The following is a 21,834-nucleotide window of genomic DNA, read 5'->3' on the forward strand; positions in this document are numbered from 1 at the left end:
TTCTTGCATAAAACTATTTTACTGCAAAAGTTGTTAAATTAGATATTGTAGAACCTCCCATGAATGAATAGTTAATTGAACAGGAGCGCTGTTTTAGAAGATTCTGGTTTATTAGATCTGTCTCAGCGCCTCTGAGTAGTGGGCAGAGGAGTGTGTGACACTCAGGATCAGTTACTGAATGATGACCTCTCTCTCTCTCGCTCGCTCGCTCTCCTCCGGGAGCATGCGCAGAGGCCCTGTTTCTCGGTGTTTCCGTGTTGTTTCGTGTGTCAGCAGATTGAGGCGGATCATCGCGGTTGGTAAGTTTCATACTACGCTCCATTACTTGGGTCGGCTCGCCTCCTCCGTCTCCGTCTGGCCCTGTGGCTACTTTTAGTGGCTAGCTGTTGCGGTTGCCACCGTTCACAGGGGCGCTGAGGCCGACGGGGAGAGACGCGGACCGCCGCCTCATTCCGCTGTTTGTTTCCTGACAGACGCCGTCAGGTCACACTCATTTGGCGCGCTTCCGCTCGCGCCTTCACAATAAGAGCTTGCTGCCGTACGAGATGTTTCCAGACGTTTTTTTTTTGAATACAAGTTCAGAAACCGCAACAATATTGAGGGGGAAACCCGACAGAGAAACGTAATTTGACTTTTAATTTTAATTTTTTTCCTCCAAAATGACATAATTGAGGAGTTGATTATCAAAATAGACCATCCTGATACTTTTTGGATACACACTCTGAGCTCTAGTCAGTTATTATCAGTAGACTTCGAGCCTTCTACGTAGATTTACAGAACAGGACAAGGACAGACCCTCCTCACGTTTCTGTGACTTTTACTGAAACTCACATTGTTCACTTCCACCAGATGTCTTCATAACTTTAATCAGGAGCTGTTTAAGCTGATTGAGCGATATACAATAATATAATCCGGCAGTATTAATAAGTAAAACAGCCACAAACAGGTAGTTTTATTAGGAGTATGTATTACTGAAGTCCAATTTTCAGTGCAGCACCCTGACCTTTAGTACGTTAACCATTTCAAACTTATGTATAAATGGTAAATACATGATAAAGTTAAATTATAATTAATAACACTTTAAGTGTCTCGACGATTCAGCTGTATAATGTGTATATAAACATGTAATTTCCACGAATCAGTTTGTAAAGTGCAGCCGCACATTGTTGTATTCACGGCATCAAATCCTAAGGGATCCATTCAGAGGCGATGCAGTTAACTCCAGTGGTACATAGAATCTTATTTTGAAGGTTGATGTGTGTTGACTTCCTCCGTGTTTTAATGGCGTTGCTTCCTACCGTGATGAAAATGATGACAAGTGTAGTAACAATGTTTCTGTCATAGATCAGTGATATTTTGATCATCGTTGATTTAACTGATTCAGAGTCAGCATGGTGTGTTGATGTTGAGTTTTTTTTAGTTGATTTCATTGATGTTGTGACTGGAGTTTGGAGTTTAGATCACATGTTTGTCTCTGTATTCCTTTAAAAGATTAATCTAATCTTCAGTCTTATCAAAGTTTCACTTTTTATTTCCTTAAATAGAAATTATGATGTGACCATGGGAAACATACGTTTAATGTTGGACTGCTGCCATGAAGCAGGATATCTGAGGGAGAAGCTGCGAGGGGATTAATTAGCAAATGTGTCTGATTAATTTTCAAACCAAAATATCTCTTCTTTTCTGATTTTAGCTTTTTAAAACTAAGAATTTTCTAAATTTTAAGTGTCCAGTGTCCACAGATTGAACTGCTCAATCCAGAAGATAATACACAAATGTATCAATAAACAAAGGTTTAAAAAAGTGAGGATTTTATACAGTATGTAACCTTTATTTACTTTTATTTTGGTAGGACAGTGGGGAAAAAGATGCAGCGATTTATTGAAACTTATGAAAATACAGTATATAAGGCAAACACAGCATTTGTACAATTCTAAAAAGCTTGAAAGTCAATAATTGGTATAACCTCCTATATTCTTCAACACAGCCTGACCTCTTTTAGGCAAGCTGTCTTGTAATTTCTTCAGGAATAATTCTCCAGGCTTCTTGAAGGATATTTAAGCTGTTCTTTGGATGTTGGTTGACAAGATGATCTCATACTGCTTCAATGATGTTAGAGTCTGGGGTCTGGGGAGGCCAGTCCATACACTTACTGTTGTAGATGGAATTGCATGGTTGATCAAAATCTGATGGTATTTTTTTCAGCATTCATAATTCCATTAATTTTGACAAGATGACCAACACCGCTGGTTGAAATGCAGCCCCAAACCATGAACGAATCTCCACCGTGTTTTACAGATGGCTGGAGAAGCTTTACCTCTCTCCTGACCTCCTCTCTACATATTGATGACAATTTAAAGTAAAAACAAAACATTTGGACCCTTCCTTAAGAATGGCTTCTTGAAAACCACCCTTCCACTGAGACCATTTCATGTGAGGCTTCAGTGAACAGTAGATCTCTCAGGTCCTGTGTCAGGTCTTTGCTGGATTTTTGCCTGTTTCTTAAGGCCATGACTTTCAGATACTTTCATCTGTTGAAAACAGGGTTATATTTTAGCCTTCTTTTTTTGTCCCCCAGTTTCATGAATATTTTTAAGAACACACAAGATATGGCAGATTTTATCTTTGGCCCTTTTCATGGATTCAGCTAAAGAACTAAAAACAACTTGTGTTTTTGTGACAGACTGCTGGTAACAAAGCGCCTAAATATACACTTTAAAATAGTTTCTTTGCTAAGTTGTCTGTTATGTGTATGTGACACAGCACTGGTTTATTCCTGCCTTTTCTAGGCTTGACTGATTCATAGGTCAGTGTTAACAAACAACAAAAAAAGCATTCCTCTGAAAATGGTCAGGTGGAAAGACTGGATTAAAAATGAAGAGAAAGCAGCCAGTGTCCAAAGAAAAATGTCCAAAGACCCTCATAAAGCCTGGAGGCCTTTCCCTGAAGACCACTTTGAAAAATTACAAGAACGTCTGACTCCTTGGAAGCAAAATATAAAGAATTCTGGGGTGGCTGAAGACTTTTGCACAGTATTGTATTAATGCATAATTGTGCCTAAAGGATGACTCAATGCTGCAGAAACTCACAGTGAATGGAAGGAGTATTCACCATTGGCCAACAGCTGTGGCTCTTGTAGTGCACAGGAAGAACTGCTGGCACCATACAGCGAGCAAACCTGCATCTTCAATTCTGCCGATGCTTCATCTCATCTTATATCACTAGTAAACCTAAATAAGGATTCAAAAATCCTAAAATAGGAGTAATAGTGCATTTTTAGGCTTTATCGCCCACCCCTAATTGAGGATAACCATGATATTAAAAAAATGAAATATCATGTGTCAGTGATACGTATAAAAATATTGTAAGTAGGTGTGTAACGTTATTTTTGTATGTGTTTGCACAGTTATTGTTACAGACTCGCCACCTCCGTTTACTGCTTTGATTTTAGTTTATCAAAAAAAACTGTAAATAAAATGATCAAAAATGCATTTCTTACTTTATTTGTTCCTCTCTGGATCAGATGCTGAACACATAAATAACCAAGTCCGGGTTGTTTTATTAACAGTGCGTTTTACGTGTAGTAGAGGGTCTCATATGTTTTAAGTTGTTAAGACATAAATTACTGAATTAAAGTTTCAGAACTCTAATGTGTAAGGCATCACTTTAGAAATAAACAGCAGCAAACGCAGAAATCAGAATCATTTGAATTAAAGTGTTTATTTCTTCCCTCTGGGCTCTGAATCACCAGCTTTATGATTTTCAGCATTAATCTTTTTTCCTTTTTGCACCAGTGTTGCATTTTACAGTTATATCAGTTATATTTTTTATTTTCTTTTTAGACATTCAATCACAATTTTATCACCATCTGATAATGGCTCTGATTGGAGCAGGTGGGACTCATAGGATCATTGTGTGTGGAAGAAGAGCCATACTGTGAAAATGCCCAGAGCCTGAAGCAGAAAGCTCTAATTACAGAATTACTAAGACTAATACCAATATTGATATTTGGTGATTGTAAAAATCTGATACAGCAGCCAGTACTTTTTCTTTCAGACACATTAGACATAAACAGACTTCCCAAACATTTGTAATGTGTAATTATTTATTTACTTGTTTATTCTCTGCCCATCTCGGCTCAGCTGGTTGTTGTGTTTGCGGCATTTCTGCCACATATGCAAATAGATGTTGATGTGGATTTGGAATCAGTTTGATTCACTGACGTTCACACAGTGGTCAGAACAAAATTGTCCAGTGCACACGTGTCATAAGTCTGTCAGTTATTTTGCATGCAAATTCAGTCAAGCATGTTTCCACATGACTGAGGCCCAGTATGAGGGCTGATCTGGATTCAGTTCAGTGTGTCACGGTTACTAATCAAAGCATGAATCAGTCAACAAATAAATCAACTGAAAAATTATCAGCAGCTGTTTTATAAATTGTTTTAGTTATTTGTATGTAGCAAATGAATATTTTAATATTCAGTGTTTATTTACAGATGAAAACTAATAATGCATCACTCGTTCTTTATCAAACACACATAAAATCAGAGTGCAGGGTGGGGAAAGGGATGTCTTTCTCATTAGTAACCTGTGGAACCTTTAAAGGAGGTATGTTGGATGTCTTGATTAAACAGCCTTCTTCATGTCAGTTTACAGTTTGTAATGCAAACAGCAAAACTATATCTAATATTTCAGGACTGTTGGTGGGTCACAAATGAAAAGCTTTTTTCCTGAATCTCTTTCATCTGATTGGTTTCACTTTGGGTTTAAACTTCAGTTTCCTGTGAAATCAAATGAGCCTCTAATAGTATTTGATTTATTCATTCATATTTGTTCATGTTTGTTTTCTGTTTGAACAGAAAAGAGCCAAAGAAGAAGACAAGGAGATGAAGAGCAAAATCAGCACCGCTCAAGGTAACACACACACACACACACACACACACACACACACACACACACACACACACACACACACACCTCCTGGTTTAGCGGCCGGGGTAAACTCTGCTCCCTGGTAGAAACATTTCTTCAGTTATGCTCTTTCTTTAAAATCCACCAAGATCAGAGTTAGGTTTGCATTTCAGCCACGATAGCAAGATAAGATATACTTTACAACTCCTGGCAAAACCTATGGACTCACTACACTCAGCTCATTCAGCTTTTTTACTATGCAGCAAGTAAATAAGTTTAACATTTCTTTCAGACCATTTCTTACAGTTCTGTTACAAACAGGAGTTTCTGCCCATGTTTGTGAAGGTCTGCAGGCACGCTTTCTGCTGCAGACTAATTTGCATATTTACTCAGGTATTTGTGATAGAAATGCAGGCACCATTTTATATAACCATGGTATTATACATGGTGATCATTATATAAATGTAATCACCATGTAAATTTCCCCATTGTGTACAGTACCAAGGAATAGCTTGGTATCAGCTTTGGTTGTTGAGTAATGTTAGACTGAAATTTACTAATGAGGTAACAAGTATGGATAATATTGTGGAAACAAATGTAGCAATGCATATGAAGCAAATTCAAGTAGGTAACGATGAATAATGACTCACAAAAGTACCTCTTTCTACTGTATTTCAAAGTAATGCTTCCTAAAACTGAAAACAAAGAGTAGAAAAACATGTTTGCATATGATGTTATAATCATTAATCCAGCACGGGTGTTATGACTGTTTTATATTAAACCACTGGGGAGTGGGACTGTTCCTTTTATTTCTATTAATTTATACCATATAGCTTTTCATAGTTCACAAAAGATTTACTGATGAGCAAACAGAAGGTGGTATCTGCAGAAACCTTCTGTGATCCAGCTGTGAACACACCGTAAGACTCATGAAGCTGGTAGGAGCCCACCCTTCTGCACACAGTCCCAGTCGAAGGTTTCCAAATAATTGCTATCTAATTGATAAATGCAGGCAAAGTGGCTGCCAGTTGGCATGCTGGTTATATTCCTGTAGAGCAGGAAGGTTACTGAGCACAAATACAATAGTTAACTGTGAATTTCCATGTATGCAGACACCAATAGAGATCTGATTTTCATTGATTTAATCCCAGTTATTTGCTGTATTATCAGAAACAGATTGCAGGTAATTGCCAACATGACTCCCTTCAGTTGCAGACTGATATCTGATGGACAGCAGTTTGACTCCATATTATGGCAGCGTTTATGGCAGGTTTTAGTGACAGTGCCGTATGCTTGACAATCACATTTTGCAGCAAAAATGAACTGAATTGAGATAACTTTATCTTATTGGATAAAACAAATATTTAACTTTGACAACATAATTTGCCATTTTCTTATCATGAGTGAAGTATTGTGATAGTATCGAATCGTCGGGTGTCTGTGAACATACCATAACCCTTCCACAGACCTTGAACAGGTCACTGGTGACCAGGTAGATGTTAAGAGGTTTAACATGTCACAACTGACACTGAATCAGTCATCGGAGCAGTGATGTGATTATCTGTGATCCTCAGTGAATGTGAAGAGGCGGTCCTGGTCCTGGCAGCAGTACCTAACTGAGCAGAAGGCTGAAGCTGCTCCGCTCACAGTCTTTACAGAGGTAACAAGTAAATATAGATTACACAGTATGGGGAGGAGGGCTGAGAGTATTGTGAGACCTGTGACTGGAATACATCTAAAAAAATAAAGTAAGATCTGTCACCCAAGATCCTTGTTTAGAAAATACCTTTCACATAGTCTGTAACTTATCATAGTCATCAAAACACCACATTTAAAAGACTGACAGTCCTGACATCAGCAGAACTCCATAAACCTTCCTACCCATTCCCCTTTTCCAGACTGGTCAAAGAAATAAAAAAAATGCATCATAAATTTCCCTGCATATGAACACAGCTGCTGTAGCAGTTTTACTCAAACTGGATGAAGACTTAACAGAGCCGATCAGCTACAAACTCTACAAACCCTTTTTATTAACGAATACAGATGAAAATAATAACCAAAGTCTTAGGCACCCAAATAGAAACTGTGACCTCCATTTTAAACCCTCTCCCTGATTAGACAGGCTTCAGTTAATATACACAGACTTGGTTAGAATAGTGAGGTCTGCTGGTCATTTTTATTAATACTCTACATAGAGGAGATTGTGTAATTCACCAAAAGCCACAGTCACTGCAAATGGATGAACTCATCCACTTTCACACCAAGAAACATGACAAGGACGCCTCTTTTCTTCTTCACACGTCACAGTTTTCATAGAACCACTTAAAATAAGACAATCAAAGGAATTATCAGTATCAGTACCTTTTCTAAAATATCAAAATACATAATAAACTGGAATAAACCCACTATACTTCCACTCTCTGACAAAACAAACTAAAAGTAATTAAATAACAATTGTTAACGGCGATTGTTATTGTTAAATAATTGTTAATGGGTTTTGTGTGCTGTCTGAATTGTTGTGCAAGTTGCCTAGTTTTTATTAAAACGCCTTAAAAAGTTTAACAAAATAATAAAAGTAATAAAAAGCATATGTCTGATCTCGGACCTGTCTCTGTCTCTGACCTGTCTGTTAGTCCCAGTCCTTTCCCAGTAGGAAAACTGGTTTTAAAGTTGGGATGAAGTTGGAAGGCATTGACCCAATGCATCCCTCCATGTTTTGCGTGGTGACAGTTGCAGAGGTAAAATTATCGCACACATTCACACACACACTCCTGTTCAAATGCAGTCTCATGGCTCTCCTGTCTCTATCAGGTGATTGGCTGTCGGCTGCGTCTTCATATTGATGGGTATTCAGAGTGCTATGACTTCTGGGTAAATGCAGATTCACCAGACATTAGACCGGCAGGCTGGTGTAAAGAGCACAACCACAAACTTCACCCACCTAAAGGTACAACAGGTAGCCCAGTCCCTTCAGAGGTAACTACATGGCGTGGGTTACTTCATCTGTCTGTTTGTCTGCAGGTCACAGTGAGACAGAGTTTGACTGGCAGCAGTACCTTCAGTCCACAGACGCTCAGTCTGCGCCACCAGCCCTGTTCACCTGTCGTACTGGAGTCAGTATACAGTCTGTCTCGACAACTTTTCTGTTCACCTGTCACTGCAGTCAAGATACACTTATCTGTCTGACCACCTGTCCTGTCTGTTTCTTAGGGCTGCGGGTTCACGGTGGGGATGAAGTTGGAGGCGGTCGACAGGAAGAACCCTGGACTCGTCTGCGTTGCCTCTGTAGCTGATGTCATCGATGAGCGCTTCCTTGTTCACTTTGACAACTGGGACGACACATATGATTACTGGTGAGAGAGATGGGGACAGACTTATTTCTATTTGCAGTATTTTTAGTGTTGGTGTTAACCAGCAGGTGAAGTTGCAGCAGTTTCTTTGTGATTGTTTGAGCTACGTGTCATCTGATATCTGTTAGTTAACACTGGGTGTTTGTACTGATGGTTGTATTGATCCGTCAGGTGTGACAGCAGCAGTCCATACATCCATCCGGTGGGCTGGTGTCAAGAACAGGGACGACCTCTGACTGCACCGCAGGGTATGCAGTCCTTCTAAACACTATACTTATATACACACATTACTGTAAAACAACGATCACACAAGAGATACACAAAAAACAAAGTAAACCCTCCAAACATGGGAACCCATTTCATTAAAAAACAAAGAAAACCATGTTCAGATGATATACCAGCTCTTCAGACTAGTTATTTATAAAATGCAAATCCTTTAAGAAAAGGTTTCCAGACATTTTCAAATTTTTTACCCTTTAATATGTGTTACTTTTTCTAGTGGAAGGAAGCTGATTTCCAGTTATCTGTTGAGATTTGAGTTTTGAAATCTTCATTCTCTATGTTTAGCTCATAATTTGAACTTTCTAATGGCTTTAAATGACTTCAAAATTCTGATATGTAATTTTTCCTTTGTCTTTATTATTTCAAGAGGTTTTCGTTTGTCTGATTAGTGATTAATGTTGTGATGTTCCAAAACTTCTCAGCTGTAGATATCTTAGCTCAGACTGAAGTTATTCCTGAATTCTTTAAGGAACATTATAACGGCAGAATTTGGAAGATGCGGGTTTTGATTTATTTTAAGCCAGTTAAAGACTAAATGAGAATCTACAGAGGCTTCACTAAAAGATGCAAACCGCTAAGAAGAATAAGAAGGCCGGTCTGGAATTTGCCAAGATGTATAGAGAGAAACCTCAGAAATTCTGAGATAAAGTTTTATGGACTGATGAGACAAAGATTAAAGGCTAGACTTTGGAGAAAGAAAAGATCCGCTCATGATCCCAAACATACGAGCCCATCTGAGGAACACAGTGGAGGTGATGTCATGTCCTCTTCTGGGATGGGCTCATTAATCTTTGTTGATGATCTCGCATATGACAGCAGCAGTACAATGTAAACAGACTGATTGGAAGATCCTTCATCATGTAGCAAGATAATAACCCAAAACCCACTGACAACACTACAAAGGTGTTCATCAGGGGCAGGAAGTGGAGGGTTTTGACTGGCCTGGTCAATCTCCACACTTAAACCCTATAGAACATTTTACCTTCTAAAGAGGAGACTGAAGGGAGTACCTGTGTGGTGAGGGCCTGAAAAAGCATCACAAAAGAAGAATGCAAAAGTTTAGGGATGTCAGTGGCTCACAGAATTGATGCAGTTATTGCAAGCAAAGGCTTTGCAACTAAATATTAAGTCCTATTCACTTTAATCTATTATAAGTTTATCTGTTCCAATAGTTATGCTCACGAGAAAAATGGGTGGCTTCAGGCAAATGGCGCAATCTTCTGAACAGATGTAAATATCTGGAAATAAAAAATGATCTCATATTGATTAATGTCAAACTGAAATGTTTCAAGTCTACAGCAAAATAAAGGGATTGGCATCATTGTTCCAATACTTTTGGAGGAGAGTGTATGTCGAACTGATATTTTCATCTGTGCAGTATTGCTAACATCAGGAACATCTTGTCTCAGGTTGATGCTGAAAAATTAGTTCATGCATTTGTTAATTTGAAGCTGGATTATTGTAATTCACTGGCTTAAAAGCTCTATGAAAAACACACCGCACATGCACGTACTAACAGAAACTAGAAAGAGAGCATATTGATCATGTGTGAGAAGAAGTGAAGCTCTCTTTTTGGGATAATAAGATTCATAAAGGTCTTTAGGATATGATATTAAAGACTTTAGTTTCATGTCATAGAGGATCATCTGATCATTGAGGTTTTCTCTCTAAAATTGTAGGGTCTTTATCTTAAAAGGGTATAATGGGAATATACCCTATAAAGCACCTTGAGGCACATATACTGGCGAATATATATTCCCCCACTCACCCTGCAGGCGGTCTTTGTTTGTCCTCCAAGCTCGGGTCCTCTACCAGAGGCCTGGGAGCTTGAGGGTCCTGCGCAGTATCTTAGCTGTTCCCAGGACTGCGCTCTTCTGGACAGAGATGTCATTCCTGAAATCTGCTGGAGCCATTTTCCCAGTCTGGGGGTCTCCGTGTTCCAGTTACCAGCGGAGCAACTGTTAGCTTCACTAAAAATGAAGGTGGAGTGTTGGCAAAACAGCCAGTTAAGCTCATTACATTCAAACATTGTCAATCTGAAGGTTCTGGCACCTGGTCAGCTTTCCTGTTTTATTACAGCAGACACAATCAGAGCTGCCATCCCTCTCCATCATCGTCAAAGCTTTCCGTGCTAATGTACTAAAGGAGTTATTAACAGTTTCTTCACATTTCATCTTCTCTAAATCAGACATGTTGGCAAAGGTTGTTAAGCAGGAGGAAACTCGTCTATTACGATAATAAATCACTGAAGCTCATTTCTTTGCTAATGCTCACTGTGTTTCCACTCAAAGTGCAGATCGTAACTGATCTCAGAACAGTGAAAGCAGTCAGCAGCAGCGTGCCTCACACGCAGGTCTCCATCAGTGTACCATCAAAGAACAGGCGTTCATCCACAATGCACGTGCAAAACCACCAGAAGAAAGCTGCTGGCCTCTCAGCTTGTTAACAGGAGACAGATACTCCTGTAAAATGTAGACAGCTGCAGGTTCCTATGAGCATGAAAGAAGTGGTGCTTTCAGCAACAGTAGCCAACTGCAACCACAAGATGTCAGTAATGTAAAGAATGCATGCAAACAGGCTTATGACAGCACTGTCTGAGGTGAAAGAGAGAGATCGTTTTCACTTTTGTATGTTTCAGTTCATGTCTAGTGTCAGATTTGACAAGGCAAGCTTGTCCTGATGGAGCACCAGTGTAGATGTTGTGTAGTTTCTAAATTGTGGTTTTATTTATTAAGGGAAAAAAGCTATCCAAACCCGCCTGGCCCTGTGTGAAAATGTAATTGGTCCACTTGTTAAATCATGAATTAACTGTGATTAACCATATTTTTTTGGAAAGCTAAGTTGAGTTAAATTTCACCAGCCATACTCAGACATAATTGTTGCCAGACCGTTTGAATCGAGAAATCACTGACTGATGAGGCTAAAAGATCTCAAAAAGCAACATCAGGGTACTTTATATAGGGTAAGAGCTGTACTCTTGAGGTTCTTTCTCTTATAAACTATATGTATAAATTAAAGATCCTACAGTTTTAGAGGAAATAAGATGATCTCCTGTGAGCAGCACTTGGCAACAGTGGGAATACTTCTCTCTGTTGAAGCTTTGGATAATTACTGATTTCTGTGGAAAAAAAATTCAACAGCAAACTATTCTTAACTTTGTGAAGCCAACACCTGGCAGGATGAGCAGGGATATGGGAAAAACAATTAAACACTTGAAGCTAACTTGCTTTGGTGCTAGAAACATAGCTCGGGGAGCTAATGATGACATGGACAAAGTAGATGGCCATCAAAGTGGAAAAATATGCACCAGAAATGGCTAGAATGAATCCTCTGGTTTTTCTCTATGTTGGACTGAATTATGGCAGCTATAGTTAAGATAAGAAGGGAGATACGGCATTGCTCTGAATGAGTTTCACAGTTGTGATTATCTCCAGCTGAGGATTCACTCCAGTTCAGTTTATAATCTCCCGTTTGGCCAGGATGCAGGAATTTTGACAGAAAAAAAATTCATCTTCTGCCTACATAATCCTTTCAGCCAGGGGATGTCAGAAAATGAATATTACAGTAGAGTTTATCTGTAGAAAGTGATGTACACAATTATGTATGTGGTGACCCAAGAGAATATGAGCACGATCTATTTAAATGAAGCTATGTTCAGTACACGCACACACACACACACACAATGGCTGGTGCATATTTTGTTGTACATGTCATCACGAGCTCCCTGAGCTCTGTTTCTAGCACTAACATTAGTTGGCTTAAAATGCTTCATTTTGTTCCTCAGGTCCTTGCTCATCTTTCCAGGTGTTGGATTCACAAAGTTGAGAAAGTTAGAATAGTTTGATGTTTACATTTTTTTCACAGTACCCAGTAATTATCCTAAGCTTCAGCAGAGAGATGCAGAGCCAGTTTCAGTGGATGGCTGCCATAATGACAAGTCCACTTTTTCACACTGTAATTATGCACAGAATATAGTATTCCTCTGTAAAACTCTGTAGTACTCTGTTTTTCAGGTCACCCCAACCCTGAGAACTTTGTGTGGGAGGAGTACCTTCAAGAGACTACTGCTACTGCTGCTCCTATTTCAGCCTTCACTCTGGTGAGGGAAGGGGAGGCTAGGCGAGCTGACAGCAGCGAGATCTGATCAGTGATCTGTTTGTGATAACTTATGGCTTTCCCTGTACCTCTGTTCTAACAGAGAGCACCACACGGTTTCCAGATGAACCACAAACTGGAGATGGTTGACAGGAGGAACCCTATGTTGATACGGGTTGCCACAGTAACAGACACAGAAGACTACAGGGTGAAGGTAACGTGTTCCTTTGTGTATCTGTGCTGTCATGAAGTATGTAATGATAATGAGGGTTTGCAGACACGTGGCCACTAACAATGTGACGTTAACTTGTCTGCCATTTTGGATGTGTGACAGTCATGGTGACCCTGTAGGATCACGTGAATAAGGCCCTGACACGCAGGCCTAGAGATCGGTCTGGCAACCACCGGTAATGAGGGGAAAAATGTGTATTCCCTTATCATTTGTGAGGGTTTGCTGGAGGTTAATGACAGTCACTGGGAAAACGATCATGAAGGCCTACAGAACGGTCATGTGACCCCCTGGCAACCACTAGGGAAAAATGTATATTCCCCAACCAGCTGGCAAAAATCTCCTTGTGATTGCTTTGGTTGCCATCATATAGCTGTGGTTATAGTCTGAATGAAGTGATTGTCCACAAAGACTGACCAGCTGTTCTCTAAGCTGTAGAGAAACTGTGAAAAGTGCAACGCAAACTGGAAATGGAGGCAGTTTGCCTTCAAAGTAAAAGTTGCGCCTTTTGAAACATGTTGGCTGCATTGCTGAAGCACAGCTTTTATTTTGAATGAAACCTTCTCCATTCAAGTTGTACTACCGCTCGGCTGGTATTTAGTGAGTATTTGCAGACAGACATGAAAAACTAGAGGCAACCGTGGCAATCTGCAAGCAACCAAAACAATCACCAGGAGGTTTTTGGTTCAGCACCTTCTCAAGGATGCAGGTTGCATGCAACCTCCAGGAACCACTGGCAACCAATCAGGGGAATACAAATTTTTCTCCAGCAACTGGTGGTGCTGAGGACATGGCAGAGCAATGTGTGCGTGACGTCACGTGAGAAAAATAGTCAGGTGTGCATGTTTGATGTGAGGAAGTATATAACAATGTGTGTACCTGCAGATTCATTATGATGGCTGGTCGACACAATTTGATGTGTGGTGTGACAGTGACCTCTGTGACCTGCATCCTGTTGGCTGGTGTCAGCGCACCGGACACCCACTGGAACCCCCCCCAGGTCAGACATACAGGTCAGAGAGAGAGAGACTGATCAGACAGATAGGTCAGAGAGAGATACATTTGAGAAGGCCAGTTATTCTGGGGCAGATTCATTAATTGTTTTTTATGGCTGTTTTTATGTGTGTGAGATAGGTTTGTCCCACCTGCCCTCCCCCTCTCAGGGAGTGTGTCCTACTGCAGGCTGCAGAGGAGTCGGACACATTAAAGGAGCCAAATACACTGGACACCACAGGTACCTGTTTCACCTGTGTCACAAAACACTACAGGTACATTTCTTACATCTACGTACGTACCTCAGACACCATCACAGGTACCTGTTTCACAAAGAAATCACAGGTCCCTGACTCACACCCCAAATTTACATGTATAACACAGAACAGGTGTATTTCTCATTCAGACGCCACAGGTACTTGTCTCCCACTCTGACAACAACTACACAGACACTTGTTTGGTTTGGTTTTGTTGAGATGTGTTTCTGTTTATTGTCTCATGTTTCTGTTGGTGAGTCATGTTTGCTTGGTTGTATTTTCTCTGTGTTTTTGTCGCTCTTGTTAAATTTCTCTCTACCTCTGTGCACGTCTGCCATCCAGTGCCTTCGGCTGTCCATATTCTGACATTAACATGCGTAAGGAGATGGTGCTTCCTGATAGGCTGGGAGGAGAACGAGTCATCACCCTCATACCTGTCACCATGCGTCAGCATGACAACCAGTCACACAGGTATATGTAGACTAGCGTAGAAAATATTCTGGAGCGTGCGCTGTTAAATCTGAGAAAGGAAGGAGCTACAAGCATGTAAACAAACACAGAACAGGAAATGATGTTTCTTAATGTGTCCACAGCAAAGGGAGCCACACATTTATTACTGCAGAAGAGCAGCTTGTCATTATTTTTGCTTAAAGATAAGTTTGAAAATAAATCCTGTTTACATGGTTTTGGTTTTTATTAACTGTCTGTTGAACAGCACAAGCTTTCACAAGACAGAGCCCAGAGATGAGGAGCTCCTGGTTCCTCTTGGCAAGAGAAGAAGACTGACAGACAGGTGAGAGACACAGATAATGAGACAGGTTTCTGTCCACCTGTTAGGTGTCTGTAAGACACACGGCCCTGCGATCGGCGTGTAATCAGTAAAGTCAATCACACGTCTCTGTCCCTTCTACCTGTCTCACTGTAGCAGCTTACTGAGTGTGCCAGTGCAATAGTATTGAGACGCACCGTTTATAATCAGATTTATTTTTTATTTATTATTAGGATTTTGAGGCACACTCAAAGTTTCTTGAGAGATTTTTTAGTTGACTGTGCCAATGTAATGGCATTAAGGCACACTATATATATTATTTGACAGATTCATTATTCTGATTATTGTTATTCTTCTTCTTCTGCCTAAAATTGTGCAGCAGCTTTGAGAAAACCCCCACAAAGGTTACATCAGGGCTTATGGCTCGATCGGGAACTTTTGGTAGTGATTTGGTTTTTACAAATTTAGCAAAAAAACAAAGTGCAAATTTTTTTTCATTCGTTTCAAGAGTGGGTGTGGAACTGAGGTCAGTGTGTCCTGTGTTTATTCAGACCATTCAAAAAGCAGCTTTAAAACAAATAAGCACAGCTGAACATTATATGAAGTGTTTGGTTCACCTTTAAAATAAGACTAAATAAATAAAATTAAAACCAAAACATTTGAAGTAAAACTTCACAAATATTAGTGTCACTCATCTGGGCTTATTGAAGGTATTCTGACTCCACCTTTCTGGTTCCTTTTATGAGTACCAGTGGATATGCAGGAAGTGTTTAAATGTTCTGGCCTTTCAAAATAAAATGCACAGACAAACAATATCTACGAAGTATAATTTGGCAAATAATTTTAGTTAAATTATACTTGACTTTCAAAATAAAAGCTCCAAAACATTACAGCTGCTTTTCGGGGTTCATGAAGTCTGATGATTTTTTTTAATATACATATCACAGGCCTGTGGCTGCCTCATTGGCTCAATTTGTGACTACTGCTGTGTGCTGTGTAAACAGGATACCTGTCAATGTTTTGGCCTTTAAAAATAATCTTGAGATTGCAAGACCATTCAACACCTCTTTTTACCTAGCTCTTTATCAAGGGTTATGTACATTATGCTGCCAGTACTTCTTGCAATCGTTAGCTTCTGCTGGCTCTTCACACATCCTGTTAGCTCCTGTTGGCTGCTGACATGTCAGCAGGTGCATCGGCATAATCAAAATTTCTTCAGGAATTTTCTCATTTTCAGATTAAAGTTCATCTTTTGCAGTGTGTGTGTGTGGGTGATGGTTGAGTAGGTGTTATATAAGATGAATTATATAACCTAAACACACTCTAAAACACACTCAGGCAGTGAGGTTTCCGCCGTTTCAGAGGACATTCATACCCTCACACTCACATTTATTGATTGACTTAATGGGGAAGTTTAATCTTCAGGGTGGGGGTCAGTGAATAAAACCTGTTCAAACACAGAAGTGATTCTGAATATGTAAGTTCAATTTAGACTCAGAGTATAATGAAAAGTGGACTCACAGCAGAATGCTGGTTTTACTGCAGTTTTTTGTCCCACACGTGAAGATTGTTTTCCTTCTCTCTGGCTAGGCCCACACAAATGCCCCAGCAAACCACATTCCTTCATGTGAAACAGGAAGAGGAGGAGCCTCACCTCACAGCCCTCAGCCCAGGTAATAAGGGGGATGGGGGGGGGGGGGGTGCACAGGGAAGCAGATCTGCAATTCAATTCAATTCAATTCAATTTTATTCATATAGCCCCAAATCACAACAAACAGCCGCCTCAAGGCGCTTTGTATTGTGGGTAAAGACCCTACAATACTGCAGTGATCATCATCCACAGGTGAAGGGTTGATGTTTCCTGAGAGGCAGGTCAGTGAGTTATACAGGCAGCACAAACCAGCAGAAAATATCCATCTGTGAGCTGCTGCTGTAGTCTGGGTAAGAGAAACAGTCATCTGTGCTCCTGCCTCTTCCTCTGGCTTCACTACAAATGGAATTCATTTACATGTTGTATTACTAGATATTAATATACTGATTGTTTTTCAAGAATGAGCCAAGATGTTTTGTTTCAGGTGTCTGCTTTCATAGATACTTTTAATGTCTGGAAGAATGTGATTGCTGTTTATGTTGATATGCTGGTATAAGTTGTTGAAAGTAAAGAGGTGCTCCTGTCCACTGTTCTGCTTCTGATAACATTTTACTGCAGAATTCACCAAACTGCTGATGTCAGGTTTCAGGGAGACAACAGCAGCTTTACTGCTGCATACAAATACGAATATTCATCTGCTGTAGGCAGAAACATACCACAGACCTGGAGCAGTTTAAAGTGCGGCAGTTCATGCAGTCTGCAGGATCAGATAAGAGCTCCTCTGCAGCATGTCTCCACCCACCTTGATGCATCTGTCCAGCGTATGGACATGTCCATGCCCTGTCCTGTTCCTCCTTACAGCCATAGTCATATTCTGAAATCAGCAGCTGGTTTTATCTCATTAAAGTTATATGACAAAACAGACATAACATTTAGTTTATCACTGAAAATAAATTATTTTTATGTGTTGAGCTTCTGTCATTTTGCAGCTTAGAAATTCTTCTTTAGGTGAGTTTGCATACAGCACAGAAAGCAGACGGAGAGGTGACTGAGGTGAAAGCGAGGTGTGTCGTAGCGTCAGCGTCTCAGCTGCTCTGTGTCATTAAAAAGGTGACACAAACCTGAGGCTGCTTTAGCCTCTTTGTGATGGTTGAAATGGTCACTGACATAAACTCATCTACACTGTGGAAACAGCAGTGCTCTCCTCACTGTTTCCATGGAAACAGCAGGCAGACAAGGTGGCTGTTTCTATGGAAACATTTCGCCATGGTAGCTGCAGTGTTAGTTGTGCTCTTTGTGCTTCATCCTGTAAAGGACATCAGACCCTTTCTGATTACCAATCAGCTGACTGAGCAATGTCACATGGTGCCCGTCTCACTGTTGAGCGGTGAGAGCTGCTCATTCCTCACATATTAAATAAGTTCATGCTCAGAGTGATCCTGGTCTCAGCAGGTCTCTGATGGTCGTGGTCTGACTGATAGATTTGATCTGAAATCATAACACCGCTCGTCACTGAGTTTAAGACTGCCGATAATAAACATTACTGTTCAGTACTCTGCTGACCGTGTTCACCATTAAATAGAAGTTTCTCTGTTTGAAGAGTTTAAATTTGCTGTAACTCACTATTAGTCGCTTTATGTTGACTCAGGTGTGTGTTCATGAAGTGCGGTACTAAGGTGCTGTCATTAGATTGTTGCGTTTCTGCTGTGTGTTACTTTATGGCTGTTGAGATGTTACTACACATCAGTCAGTGTTTCTGACCTCTTTGTCTCTCCTGCAGCAGAATCCAGTCTGCAGGCCGCCCTCCACCAGTCTGTCTTCCTCTCGGCCATGTCAGCACAGCCCACCCGCGACCTGTCGTTATGCTGGGAGCAACACCGCAAATTGTTGCCAGGGGTTGCAGGAGTGCACGCTGAGACTGTCCAACACTGGAGCGTCCAGCAGGTCAGAAAGATGCTGCAGCTGTGCAGTTCACTAACTGCAGTAAATAAGAGTGGTAAATGGACTAGCTCTTATATAGCGCTTTTCTACTCAGTTAGAGCACTCAAAGCGCTTATACAACATGTTTACATTTACCCATGCACTCACATTCATACAAGCACTTCCATGTTTAAACTAAGCTAAGTGCTTTTAATTAACTAGCATTCACACACATTCATACTCTGACAGGATGGTCGGAGAGCAACTTGGGGTTAAGTATCTTGCCCAAGGATACATTGGCATGTAGCCTGGAGTAGCCAGGAATCGAACCGCTGACCTTCCGATCAGTAGGTGACCTGCTCTACCTACTGAGCTACAGCCACCCCTGCTCAATCTTTTGGTAATGCACACCCATTAGTGAGTGTCTGTATGACCTGCCTGTCTCTGATATTTTTCTCTCTCTCCGTCTAAGGTGTCAGATTTCATAGAGTCTCTCCCCGGCTGTGAGGAACAAGCAAAACAGTTCAGAGACGAGGTGAAGTGGCCAGTCAGTCGGTGGTGTAGAGTTAATGACGTGATGGTGGCAATGATCTGATTTGTTCCTGCTTCTGTTCTAGCAAATTGATGGACGGGCCTTCCTGCTGCTCACCCAGCGGGACATCATCCGGATCATGTCAATCAAACTAGGTCCCGCCCTCAAGATCTACAACTCCATCCTGATGTTCAAACACGCTGAGGACAGGAGTCGGTCACATGCTAAGGATAAGAGCCAGTCACACGTTGAGCATACCGATACCTGACACTCGCAGCTTGTAACTGACTAAATCCAAACCTGATAGACCCCATCACCATGGTCTCTACCCCTTCCTCTCTGATCTGGACGGGCCATGTTTTCCATTCTGTTGTCACTTGAGTTGACATGAATTTGCATGAAGTTCTGATGTTACAATGACCTTTCTGCTGCAGGTCATTGTCAGTCGTGTGCTGTCATCAAATTCAGTTGATGTCGTCATTTTGTCAGTTTACGTCAGAACAGCTGAGCTTCATTTATTCAACTGGAGGCAAAGCTTTAAGTGGGGCTTCGGTCTTATATGATCAGTGCTTTTCCTCAGCAGTGGAAGTTTTGCCAGGAACTGAACTGATCGAGATATTTGAAACAATTCAGCTTCAAAACTTATGGAAAACTTATATCCAACATTTTAAGATAATTTCTTCATTTTATTTTATCTGTAAATCAGTGCTGGGAAGTAGATTCTCAGAGTTTCTTCTTTTATCATATTTACATGTAAATATGATGATCAGGGAAAAAAACAAACAAATCACAAATGTCAAATTCAAAAAAAGCTCTTCAGAATATTAAAAACGACTGCAATGCTAAAAGTCAAGTGCTTTTATTTGTCCTGTAACTAAATTAATCAGGGTTTGTTTTTTTACTGTAAGGAACTGGTTCTGTGAAAAATTGTCTCATAATGACAAAAAAATCAGACATCATCTTCTGCCTTAACAGGAAGAAATGCTAAAAAAATGGCATAAATAATTTCTTATATGAAGAAACATCTTAAACATTAGAAGAAAAGTCTGACATTTATCTGAAAACATTTTAAGGTGCAGTCGTCTCACCCTGACATGTTCACTGAAAATGTTTTCATAATTTAGAAAGTCTTACAACCATGAAGACCAATCTCCTGATTATATGAACATATGTAATCAATCCATAATTGTAATTTCTAGTCTCAGAAAATTACAGTATTATGAGAAAAGTCTCGTGATTACAGAAGATTACAGAATTAAAATTTCAAGCAAGTCTAGACATTATAAACAAATTGCAAATGTTTGTATATTTGCATCTGTCTCTATTTACAGGAAAATACACAAGCAAAAAACAGTATTACACAAAATTCATAATTACAATTAAATGTCCCAAAATTAAACTGGCAACATTAAGAGACATTATCTGTGGTGATATTGCCATATATAGATGTCCAAAACTGGGCAACTGTCATCTCTGTGGCTGAAGAGCATTACAGACCAAAGGAAAACGTGTACATTGGATTTTGGGGTGAATTTGATTCACAACCTGCTTGTGATGTTTTTTGACTCCACAGTGTGTTAATGAGATGCAACACTATGCTGGGATGAACCAGACATCATCTTCTGCCATGTCACTGTTTCAGTTTTTCATTAAGGTCTCATCACCAGGTTTCTAACCTCCTCCCGTGCCCTCTGCTCCCAAACACACCACTCTGTTCATTTCATTTCATTTCGCAGACTTTTAGCAGTCCCGTTATCCCGCCTCCTCTGCTGGGATCTGTCAGGTTGTGGAAATGTGTAATTGGCTGCATCTCTTAAACAATCAATAAAACAATTGTTCATAACTCTGAATTTTCAGAAGAAATTTTTTAACTTTGGAATAATCGCAAAGTCTATATTTATAATTTTATTCTCTCGTGTTACAGTCTCTTTTGTTATCTACTGTGTTTGTATAGAGTTTTATTTTAGAGTAACCATAGATCTATAGATTTGTATTTTAGTTAGCCTTGCTTCTCTCTGACCTCTTCTCCTCTGTGATGGCGTAGCAGGGGCGGGGGGCCGAGCTGTAAAACTGAACTCAGAACAGCATATTCCTGGCCTGCAGCGATCTGTTGCACACTTTGAGTTTGCAAAATCTCGTTTACACGACAGCTTTCCTCAGGTTTCCACTGTAACAGGTCCAGGCGGGTATTTTGGTGTTTCCAACAGTGGGCTGATATAAGGCCTTTATCCAAGTTCTCTCTGCTGTTTGTCAGTATTTGTTGAGACCAATAAAGTTTCTGATCTGGTCTGTGTGCTGATCTCTCATTTGGACAGAGGAGGACTCATAACATAGAAAATCAAACTGCATCTTGGTCATAACCCAGACCTGTCGCTGCGTGGTTTGGAGCATTATGAAATACCAAAGAGTAGAGCTGTTGAAATCCTGTATCCACCAAGAATAGGAAAAGATTTGGCTTTGAAAATACAGTCATTTGTCTTCTCAGTAATCGTTTACATTAGTTTATTTTCCTATCTCATTAAAAACTTGTGTTTTTTGGAGAAGATTTGAATTTAGAATGATTCGTGATGCAGATCTCCCGTTCCACCGCATCTCAAAGGTGCTCCATTGGACTGAGAGCTGGTGACTGTGGAGCCCAACTGAGTACAGTGAACTTATTGTCACACTGAAGAAAAAGAAAATGATTTGAGCTTTGTGACGCGGTGCATTATCTACTGATGGAAGCAGATTGGCACACTGGTCATGAAGGGATGGATGTGTTTAGCAGCTGGTACTAAAGGGCCCAAAGTGCCAAGAAATGATCCTGCAGATCGTCACACCACCAGCCTGAACTGCTGATATGATGCAGGATGGATCCATGCTTTTATGTTTATGTCTGATCCTATCATCCCAGAATCACAGCA

At 40.3% G+C, this 21,834-nt stretch overlaps 1 protein-coding gene across 1 annotated transcript; it reads left to right on the forward strand.

Moving 5' to 3' along the window:
• The first annotated feature begins 223 nt into the window (after positions 1-223).
• Positions 224-20,732, forward strand: l3mbtl4 (L3MBTL histone methyl-lysine binding protein 4). The gene is given in 19 exon segments (XM_030756990.1): positions 224-299; positions 4,862-4,884; positions 4,886-4,916; positions 6,488-6,573; positions 7,547-7,651; positions 7,725-7,860; positions 7,935-8,026; positions 8,124-8,266; positions 8,435-8,511; positions 12,559-12,644; positions 12,744-12,854; positions 13,755-13,869; positions 14,004-14,103; positions 14,462-14,590; positions 14,835-14,912; positions 16,479-16,561; positions 18,263-18,423; positions 18,872-18,934; positions 19,017-20,732. Coding segments are annotated over 19 exon segments (1,878 nt in total). The 3' UTR covers positions 19,200-20,732.
• The last annotated feature ends 1,102 nt before the right edge of the window (positions 20,733-21,834 follow it).

The sequence above is a fragment of the Archocentrus centrarchus genome, chromosome 20, assembly GCF_007364275.1.
Source record: "Archocentrus centrarchus isolate MPI-CPG fArcCen1 chromosome 20, fArcCen1, whole genome shotgun sequence".
NCBI classification, from domain to species: Eukaryota; Metazoa; Chordata; class Actinopteri; order Cichliformes; family Cichlidae; genus Archocentrus; species Archocentrus centrarchus.